This window comes from Oryza sativa, chromosome 12 (assembly GCF_034140825.1).
Source record: "Oryza sativa Japonica Group chromosome 12, ASM3414082v1".
Lineage (NCBI taxonomy): Eukaryota > Viridiplantae > Streptophyta > Magnoliopsida > Poales > Poaceae > Oryza > Oryza sativa.
This window is the reverse complement of record NC_089046.1, coordinates 18,380,001-18,390,979: the sequence shown is the minus strand read 5'-3', so window position 1 is coordinate 18,390,979 and position 10,979 is coordinate 18,380,001. Positions and strand designations below refer to the sequence as shown.

The window sequence follows — 10,979 nt, the reverse complement described above, 5'->3', positions numbered from 1 at the left end:
CTCATGTCCTTTTAGAGTACCACTTCTCTTGTCGAAACTCTATTTTTGGATGAAATCTTCTGTCCTACTCTTATCATGAAACATGATGAACAATGAAAGATTAGACCAAAGTGACAGCTTCAGATGAAAGAAACTCGAGTTCAGATCGGAGGTAGCGGAAAGGTCCCCTTGTTTGAATGCTCAAATCTTTCGTGTTTCCTGAATACCAAATGTTCTGCAATTCCTGAATATCAAGTGAAGAATAGGTGGGGAGAAAAGCCTGAAAGTTTGCAGTATGAAATGAGAACAGAACATCACATTTCTAGAGTATATACTGATTAACTTTGCCATCCACTGCCTCATCACAGCATGCATGGCAAGGTCCCTTTATTCTTGGGTCAGTAAATCAACTGTTCTATCTTAATATCTGAGCTCAGATTATATATGCACACAATGTGATGTTTTGTATCTTGATTTGTTTATCTTAAAGCTTCTGCTTATCCAGATTATGGCGGTGTTCTTTTCTCCTGAAGATGAAGTTTTTTATATAAAACGAGATGGTATTAATGTATGATTGATTGAGTTTTAATTATTATAAACTTGAAAAATAGATTAATACAATATTTTAGAGCAACTTTAATATATAAAGTTTTCGCACGAAACGCACCGTTTAGCAGTTTAAAAAACGTAACACGAAAATCTTTATCTTCATCCAACTCTTGTTGGAGAAAAGAACGGGTTGTTGTCATGACAACATGCTCTTCTATTTAATAAGAGTACTCAACTTGGGTTAGTAAATCAATTTGGTACGCTTAGTTAATGATTGGTTCTGCATTTGCCAATTAAGTAGGGTAATTTCTTCATCATCATTACTCATCTTTGGTCCAGATTTTCTGAGCTATTGGGAAGTTGAGAATGATGGCCTTCTCTTGTGAGGCATTCATAAAGCTCTGCTACTTTTGTCTAGGCACACATAACCTCTTGATCAGGTTGCGCATTCGAAGAAAGTGTTTACTTGTCATTTTCTTCTTCCTGAACTTCAATTTGTGTCTTACTCATACTTAATTGGATAATTTTGATGCTCATGTCATTTTAGGGTACTGTTCTCAGTTATCCACTTTTCTTGTTGAAACTCTATTTTTCGATGAAATCTTAAGTTCCTACCCTTATCATGAAACATGATCAACACTGAAAGATTAGACCGAAGTGACAGCTTCAGATGACAGAAACTCGAGTTCAGATCGAAGGGAGCGCAAAGGTCCTCTTGTTTGAATGCTAAAATATTTCGCGTTTCCTGAATACCAAATGTTCTGCAATTTCTGAATATCAAGTGAAGAATAGGTGAAAAGCCTGAAAGTTTGCAGTATGAAATGTTTCTGAATATCAAGTGAAGAATAGGTGGGGCGAAAAGCCTGAAAGATTGCAGTATGAAATGTGAACAGAATATCACATTTCCAGAGTATATACTGATTAACTTTGCCATCGACTACCTCATCACACACTATCTCAAATGCTAATCCAGAGAACCTACTTCAAATTTGAATATGAATTACTTTTTGTGATTAATTTGAATATGAATTTTGAACCAGCAGCATCAATGATCTGCGCTGGGAGAGGCGGCCTTGACTAGCAAGTTTGTTTCAGAATCTGATGATCTCTCAGTTGCAGTTCGTTTGACTGTACCACAGTGATGAACTCCAACCTATAAATTCAAAGGAAAATTTGAAAACTATCCGAGCCATGCGAATTTACCTCATCACATTTTAACACGGAAGTACACAGATTCACCAGTAATAATACACAAACTGTTTCATCTTCCCACTAATTATCGTTCAAAACAACTGAAAAATATATAGGTTAATTAGTCATCCATCATCTTCAGTTAGACACGTGTTCATGAACTCCGTCTTTCTTGTTCTTCTCAGTGCCCTTCTTCTCCTCCACCTCCGGCGAGCTCGCCTCCGCCGCCGCCGCCGCCGACGTCGCGGCCGTCGCCGGCGCCACCTTGAACCTGGCGTAGATATCCCCCTTGTAGAAGCTCCTCGTCCTCCACACGAGCAGCAGCGAGACGAGCGCGCCGGCGAAGGTGACGCCGGTGATGATGAGGAAGGAGCGCTTGAAGCACATCACCCCCTTGCAGATCTTGTCGCCGGCGACGGCGACGCCGCCGTGCTGCCTGGCCGCCTCGGCGTCGTACATCCGCCCCGCCACCCGCACGTTGAGCACGTAGGCGCCGATGGGGCTCGCGGCGGAGCCGAAGTTGAAGAGCGTGGAGTAGTACTTGAGGCCGAACACCTCGGAGATGATGGCGAACAGCAGCGGCCACTGCGCGCCGAAGCAGAAGCCGATGATGACGGAGGCGGCGTAGAGCGAGCCCGGGACGCCGAACGCGATGAGGAGGTGGCCGACGCAGGAGGCGAGGAGCACGGCGGTGAGCGCCAGCGGCCGCGGGAACCTGTACCGGGCGAGGAGCATCTCCGACAGGTAGCCGGCGCCGACGCGGCCGGCGTAGTTCCAGATGCTGATGAGCGACACGAACGTGTTGATGCTCTTCGCCGGGTAGCCCAGCGACTGCCCGATCTGCGCCATGTTGTCGATCGCCGTCAGCGTCCCGCCGATGCCAAACACCGACACAACGAACAGCACGGCCATCTCCACGCTCACCAGCGCCTGCATGATGCTGTAGTCCTCCCCCAACTCCGGCGGCCTGAACATCCTCCCCACGCACGACGTCGCCGGCTCGCCGTCGGCTTCTTTCGTGGGCGTGGGGTGCTCGACGGCGATCGACGGCGGCTGCTGGAGGGCGCGCTCGAGGTGGGACGCGTTCTTGCGCTCCTCCTTGACGACGACGGCGAGCGGGAGGAAGAGGATGAGGAGGAGCGCGGCGGCGCCGACGACGTACGCCGCGTGGGAGAAGCCGCGGACCTGCTTCTGCACGACGATCATGACGAGCAGGTAGGCGGCGAGCGCGATGGAGATGTAGAGGAAGCAGAAGAAGGGCTTGCTGTCGAGCTCCTCGCCGTCGCCCCGCCGCCGGTACGGCAGCACGCGGATGGTGTGCACGAAGAAGATGTACACGGCGGCGGGGAGCCACGCGATGAGCAGCACCAGCGACTTGGCGTCGTCGCCATAGATGGCGAGGTAGAGCTGCGTGTAGATGGCGCCGCTGAGCCCCACGAAGCCCTTGAGCAAGCCGATGACGATGCCGCGGCTCTCCGGGAAGTTCTTGACGCAGGAGACGAGCGCGCCGGTGTTGGAGAAGGTGAGCGCGTTGGCGCCAACGCAGATGTACACGCACATGAGCCACACCGGCGGCGCCGCCGTGCGGCGGTCCAGGGCGAGGTAGACCATGAGGTAACCGGCGAGGTTCATGGCGGCGCCGATGAGGAGCACCGCCCAGGTGGGGGCCACCTGCTGGACGAGGCCGGAGACGACGCCGACGTTGGTGCCGAGGTCCTTGAAGAAGCTGAGGGTGTTGAGCGTCTGCTGGTTGTAGCCCAGCGTGGAGCGGAGCTCCTTGGAGTAGAGCGCGAAGATGTAGGTGGACCCCGACGCCGCCATCACCACCATCGACGCGAACACCACGAACCACCGGCTCCGCACCACCCGCGCCACGAACGCCGGCGTGCACATCGCCGACACCGGCATCAGCGTCGGCTCGCCGCCGGCCATGGCCATCTCGAACCCTCTCCCTCCTTAGCCTAGCTAGCTAGCTAGGCACCAATGGAGGTAGACTAGCTAGGTAGTATAGTGGAGACGAAGTGTGTGAGCTGAGCTAGTTAGCTACTTAATAGAACGTTTTCTACTGTACCGTGTAATTTTTAAAAAAACACTGTACAAACGCAAACGCGCGTGCACTCATCCCTATTAACACGCACACACGTATATCCTACTCTTATGAGGACCTCCGAAAGACTCCGTGTAAAATGTATAGAGGTTGAAGGTGTAAAACACTTTTCGGTTATTAAAAAAAAACATACAATGACGTACATATGTGCTATTGTACGACTAGTTGACTAACAACCTCATTTTTTTTCTTATACTTATTCTTATAAACTAAAATTTTAAATTTTAGAGCTTAGTTTTGAATTTGATTTTTTCATTGTAGTTTATTTTACAATATTTGGTTTTAAGTCGTTAAGGACATGTATATAAAAGTTTTACTCATAAATGATCTTTTATTTGCTAATAAGCTATCGGGTAAGCAAAACAATGGCGCTCTAATTTTGTGTGTACATGCAATATAATATGAGTAGTTTTTTTTAAAAAAACTGTATAGTATAAATGGTACAAAAGGTCAGAGATGTGTAAAACATTGTTATGCATTATTTGAAAAACTTTAGCTAGTAATAACGTGTGTACCGCTCTTGCATACGACTAGTTAACTAGCTAGCTGTGTGTGCCTGTGTGTACATGCGATAAAATGCAACTGAATAATTATCATATATATACATATATAATTAATAATAGATTGCAGATCTGGGACAGCTACAAGCTTGGAAAATCTTTGCAAGTGGATCTTTAGACGGTATAGTAGACTTTTTGGGCCATGCTAGTGCCACTCCTGGACTTCTGCATTGACTAACTGATAAAGAACTCCAAATATATTGCCTTCTCGAGGGACATGTGAGTGGAATTGTTTAGCAAATGTGCAGCTAAGCATGCATTAGTAGCTTTAATAGTGTCAATTGGTACGTCTTAAGCATGTATAATGGCAGTTTAATTAGTTAGGCAGCGGCAGTTGCACGCTCCAACAATTGGGGAATTTATAGATAACGTATCACGGAGATTCTTTAGGGCTAATTAATTGATCTAGTTTAAGCTCGGAGGATTCCATGGGTTTTTGTCTAAGAGCAGGTATAATAGCAGGCTATAAACCAGCTATAAACATATTTTAAATAGATAAAGGAAGAGAGAGAAGAGTAGTGGGTTACAGATCTGTAGCCAGCTGCAGTACGGACTCCAAGACGTAATGTATGTATGATAGGTAGGACCAAGTATTAATAGTATAGTAAGCAACTATTGTATGAATTAGCTATTACATTGGCTATAAATGATTTGGAGCTAGTAGTTGGCTGTACTATTCACTTGCTCTAATATATGTGGATCTCATCATCCTAACAGATCGCAGCTTGATTTTTGTTGACTTTGGGGATATTACGTGATTGGTACTACATGCATGATATCGATGAACGACACAGATCGATCATATGGACAGGAGATATTAATGGTGTGCTGCCAGCAAAATTATCATGAATGCCATGCATGCGATATTTTTTTTATATGTTTGAAGATATGATCCAGCTAATTAAGTAAATATCATATATGTTCTGGTAGGACACCTGAGCTAGAGCTGAGAGATTGACTGATGGATGATAATAAGAAATAGGGTTATATATATGATGCCATTTATATATCTTGGTTGGATCGATCTGGCATATCGCAAGAGGGCACTACTAGAAAATAAATTTCCTCACGGGTTTTTACCATCAGAAATAACATCAAACCCCATCAGGGTTGATCCAGGGCCGTTTCTAAGCAGGTGCAAGATGAGCGACCGTATAGGGCTCCAAAATCCGATCAGGTAACTTCCTCCTACTTCAGTAAAACAATGTTAATTTTCAATCAGTAAAACACTTGACATTGCGATAATATTTGTTACAACAGTTGCTGATTCTACCATGAAATTAACCTTACGCAACGATTGTCGCAATATATAAGAAGCGATTGCAATGTTATAGTCAACTTTGACAGCGATTGCCAATTGGTACGTATCTTCCAGGAGCTGATTCTGCCAAGAAAACCATCCACATTTTATTGCTTAATGCTTAATGTAATACACCTTATTTATTATATCTTGGCTTCGTTTGACGTTAATTAGCTTGGACAGTCTTCATGCTTGCTTGCTAGCTCAGCTCCTTCAAACTTGGACTAAGAATTGTCAAGGATCTTCATTAGTTTATCATCTCTCACTTTCAGGGAGTGGCCGGATTGAATCATGCATTGAACAAATTAACCAAACGAACATATCCATCGTTTATAAATTATTACGCTCTAGATCGATAGGGAAGTGCGGTTTTCACGACAGAGACAAATAAATTAACGTACAAATCGAAATTATTTAAGCTGAAATGATATTGTAGGGCCCATGCATGCATGATATATACTTAGCCATGGGTTGATTTGTCGTCCTAGCTAGGTAAATACTGAAGCAAGCAAGACATCACCTCTGACTCGCTCTGAGAGAAAAAAGAAATGTTTATCCATTTAATTTGTCTGATCATGCATCCTAGCTAGTGAACAACCCCTCTTTGTTTTTACTCTACTTTGTATAATTGTACCAGTAGATCAGTAATCAATTTGATCATCCTTGTTTTCTTTTTTATCAAACATGAAATCTATAGGGAAAGTGATTTCATCCCTCGAGGGGATATCCCCTCATTCGTGCATGCCACCTAAATAGTTATAAAAAATATGAAAAAAATTGGCAACATAGATTAATACGAAATATATTACTCCACAAATATATCACTTCTACAAGTTTATAACAAAAATAACAAATATAGTTACGAATAAACTAAAACCATATATCTACACTAGAATGCAGTAAAACTCCGATCCAGGTGCCTCTCCTGAAAAAAGAGACAGAGAGAGAATAAAAATCAGTGTACCTGAAATATCTGTAGAGATTAACTTTAAAATGGTAATAAAAAGTTAGCAAATACAGCTGATATTATCTGCTTATCCATGACAGTAACTTTTACGGTTGGTATGATCAACAGAGATACTATGTGGTAAGTACCAAAGATTCAGATAAAAGAGTAACTAAAAGGGCGGGCGGTCAATTAACCGGTCCGTGAACAGAAATATCATGCGGTGTTCGTGACTAGCAACAGTGACCTCCTGGCGGGCCGGCCTTTAAACGAGGACGACGTGTACATATTACTACAAGTGTGGTGGAGGAATTGTAGGCGGCGGCTTAGCTGGACTGGCGTCGGCGGTGCATGTCAGCATGGCGGCAATGTGATGCAGGCGCGCGCGCCCATACTCCCGGGGGGACGAGAGCGATGCGTGTAGTGTGTACGTGCGTGCCCGCGCCCGCCCGTCGGTCGATCGGTCAGAAATGGCTACTATCTCCGTCCGTAGCGAATCAGTAGATGATAAGTTGTTACTTGATCATCATCATCTAAGTTTGTTACTTGATATAATAGTTAATAAGGTACAATTTAGTTAGGATATACTTCATTCGTCTCTAAATATTTGACGCTGTTTACTTGTTTAAACATGTTTAACCGTTTGTCTTATTTAAAAAATTTAAGTAACTATTAGTTCTTTTCCTATTATTTGATTCATTGTTAAATATACTTTTACATATACATATAGTTTTATATATTTTATAAAAGTTTTGAAATAAGACGAACGGTCAAACATATTAAAAAAGTCAACGGTATTAAATATTTAGGGGTAGAGGTAGTAATAATTTACTTGGGTCCTATGACCCCGAGAGACATAACGTGGGCACGGCACTGACCTTCGTCGAAAAAGACTATTGGTATAGCTAAAAATAAAATCTTTTTATAGTAGAGGTAGTACTTACCTCTTCTCTCAGGTGGCAGCGAGCTACATCACTAGTTCACTGTGCGAAACAAGGGCCGTTTCTTGGATGTAGTTGCATGCACGTCCTGTACGTACAACGAGCTTTTTCTTTTAATGCTTGAAAAACCCAGATAGTCGTGATGAATTATAAATAAATACTTGGTTAATGAATGGACTTATGGTTAAGAATTCAACATAAATAGATAGTCTAGAAAAAAGGACACCATATATAGGGCCGTGTTTAGTTTCAAAATAATTATTCAAACTTCCAACTTTTTCATCACATCAAAACTTTCTTACACACAATCTTCCAACTTTTTCGTCACATCGTTCCAATTTCAACCAAACTTTTAATTTTAGTGTGAACTAAACACAACCTAGGTATAGTAGTGAGTCAGAGTTAAGGTTTTCTCGTTTTCTCCACTGTTTTGGTATGGTTTCCGCTAATCGGTGGTATCACGGTTACCAGAAAAACTACGAGGTTACCATGAAAACAAAAACTGTGAGCTAGGTTACCTAAAAAACTATAAGGTTGTTGAGAAAAACTAAAATATTTTTAAAATTCGAAATAGTTTTCTTACGAGGTTACCACAGATAACCATACGTAATCGCGCGAAATTACAAGGTCAGAGTCGTTTGTGAGCTCTCTCGCGAGTAATCGTTGCCGAAGCAAGGTGAGAATGGAAACCAAATTTTCCAAGTTTGTCACACTCCCAGGCGGTCAGGTCTCCCTCGTTAGAAAATCTACTGTACTCCAATTCCACGTTTATATGCAAAGCAATGCAGGCAGCTATCAAACTAGTACTCTTCTTTCCCAAAATAATAGGATAGAATAACATATTTCCTAATTGGATAGAAAAATCATACTAGGAGTATAGTAAATTTAAGTAGGTTTTTATTTAGATTCAATGTACTAGAAATTATTTTTTTAAGTTAATTTATTTTGGGAGTATGTAAGCTAGAGCTAGCAGGCGTGCGTTCTCAGCTTTGACTTGGCGCAGTGCCGCTTAATTTTTTTTGTCAGGGCATGCACGGATACGTCGCTGATCATTCTGACCTTGTGACTCTTCACTCCGCACGCGCAGCCATATCCGCCGTTCAGACCTCAGAGTACAACATTATCTAGTTCTGTACTTATCTCCCAGCAATTGATTGCTTCTATTATTAGTATTAGCGACAACAGTCTACCAAGAGTTTTGAAAGCACCGGTGGAGAAAGCGTTTGTAGTCTGGTTCGTAACCACCCTTTAGTCCTGGTTTTCAAACCGGAACTACCAATCCGAGAACTAAAGATCGCTATCTTTAGTCCCGGGTGAAATAACCGGGACTAAAAATAGATCAGCCACGTGACTGGCTGACCCATCTACCAACCGCGACTAAAGATCGAGCTGACCTTTTTTTTATTTGCATGGCCCTGTTGCTGCATGGTTTATATATATATATATATATATATATATGTATATATATATATATGTATATATATATATATATATATGTATGTATATATATATATGTTGATACCACTTTATAATTAATTTAGAACTATTCACTACTATTCTTAGTGCTGAATTCACTATTATGAGTACAGAATTACTGTTCACTACTGTTCACAGGTTACTGTTCACTCGAAAACTTTCTTTAAATTTTTAGGATCTTTGCAGGGTGGCGAAACCAAAAACAGCCGGCGCTTGATTTAGAAATTTTAAAGTCCTACTCGGTACTAGCCGTATGCCTCACTTATCTGCCTATTTAAGCAACCAACTTCAGGTATCCCTAGTCATATTTGAACTAGCTAAGCGTTTACCATCTCCCCAGGCAGTTCCACCCGAGGGGAACACTTCTCTACGGATACTGGTTCTCCAGACGCCTATGCAAGATGCAGGCTAAAAACGAGAACAACCGAGAGGTTTCTCCTATAGGGTCCCTAGCATAAACGCTTATCTAGAGCAAACAAACAGGGAAACTTAAAGAAAATTACTTCATATTAAGCAAATAAGCTTACATACGGTTTTCCCTTTCGGGAACCCCGAAGGTAGATACAAACAAGTTTTTCTCACCTTACAAACCTTTATATTACAACTCCTTGCTTCAATATATATTATGCAAGGTAGGCTAGAGGAACTACTACTAAGAAAGATGGAATGGAGGGTGAGAGCGCGCTTGGAAGCTTTGCTCTGAATGGTGTCTTCGTGGTTGTGTGTCTCCGGAGTGAAGGCCAACGTCTCCTTTTATAGAGGCCAGGGATGGCGTCGCCTGTGCCTCCTGCTTATCTCTTCGCTACTGTATCTTCACGGGAGCTGGCTAAAGTCGAGGCCTTTCCACCGAAAGTTTTATTCTTCACAGTGATATGTCATTCACCGCACCTTATATTGTCCCCTTATCCTTTATAGGGTGTCCTTCTAGATTCTTTCTTGAGTAATCTTCTGAATTTCTTCTATTTCTTTTATTCTTCATTCTTTTATTCTTCTTCCACGCCCAAATTGTTGATATTCTATTATCAATATATATTGAAAAACATATTTAGCTTATATTAATTTATTCATCTGGTTGCCCATGGCCACCAAGATCCATTGTGTCCAAATCAGAAAAAGAAACTTCTAATTTCTCATCTACTGCCTTTTTTATTTGCTCAAATTTCTGATCTATTTCTTGTTTTAACTCTTTAAGTATTTCTTCCTTCAATTCCTTCTTTAACTGTGGGGAGGCTTCTTCAAATTTTTCTATTATCTTCCAATCAATATATTCCCCATCTAATGGATCCACTCCTTTTGTTAAGCATTCCTTGTATGTGGGTTTTTTAAAAAACCCTTCTTCTTTTATAGTCATCTTAATGGGTATTTCTGAAGTCTTCTTTCCTTTAGCTTTTTTGCATTTTTGAATATATTCTTTTGCAGCAGGCTCTAGATAATAATTTATTCCTAATATTTTTCTAGCTTGGCTTAATGCTTCATCAATATCCTTATATTTCTTCCAAGATATTCCTCCCATTAATTTAGCATCTATTTTTTGAGCCACAATTTCTTCAAAAGAAATGTAGACCCCAGGGAGCTTTCCATCAAATACTACATATATAGGCTTTTGTTGGATTACTTCATGATCTTCATTGGCAGGCATTAATGACCCATTTATTAGGTGAAAATATTCAGAGAGGCTATTCAATATTGATAACAAATACCCTTTTTCTTCCCTTTTATTATTGTATTGGTACCAGAAATTATCCAAGATGCACTCTTGAACTTCATCTAGGATTATATGGTCCTTTGGCTTAAATTTATATGAATTTGGTGGGAATATTCTGAGTTTGTTGTCATCTCCAAATGTGAAGCACTCGACTCCGGCGTAATTCATTGATCTTTTCATACCTGAAATATGGTTAAACGAGAAAGCATGTCAGGTAAACTATTA

The 10,979-nt window shown here is 41.7% G+C and overlaps 1 protein-coding gene and 1 long non-coding RNA gene across 2 annotated transcripts; both read right to left on the bottom strand.

The window, feature by feature from the left end:
• Positions 1–1,700: 1,700 nt before the first annotated feature.
• On the bottom strand, positions 1,701–3,737 carry LOC4352225 (protein NUCLEAR FUSION DEFECTIVE 4). Its single transcript, XM_015765309.3, has one exon. The coding sequence runs from the start codon at positions 3,655–3,657 to the stop codon at positions 1,858–1,860; it is 1,800 nt and encodes a 599-aa protein (XP_015620795.1). The 5' UTR covers positions 3,658–3,737; the 3' UTR covers positions 1,701–1,857.
• Positions 3,738–6,472: 2,735 nt separating this feature from the next.
• On the bottom strand, positions 6,473–9,900 carry LOC136354839 (uncharacterized). The gene is made up of 2 exons (XR_010738682.1): positions 9,632–9,900; positions 6,473–6,611 (listed from the first exon to the last, which is right to left on the bottom strand). It is a non-coding gene; the product is annotated as an uncharacterized lncRNA (long non-coding RNA).
• Positions 9,901–10,979: the final 1,079 nt, after the last annotated feature.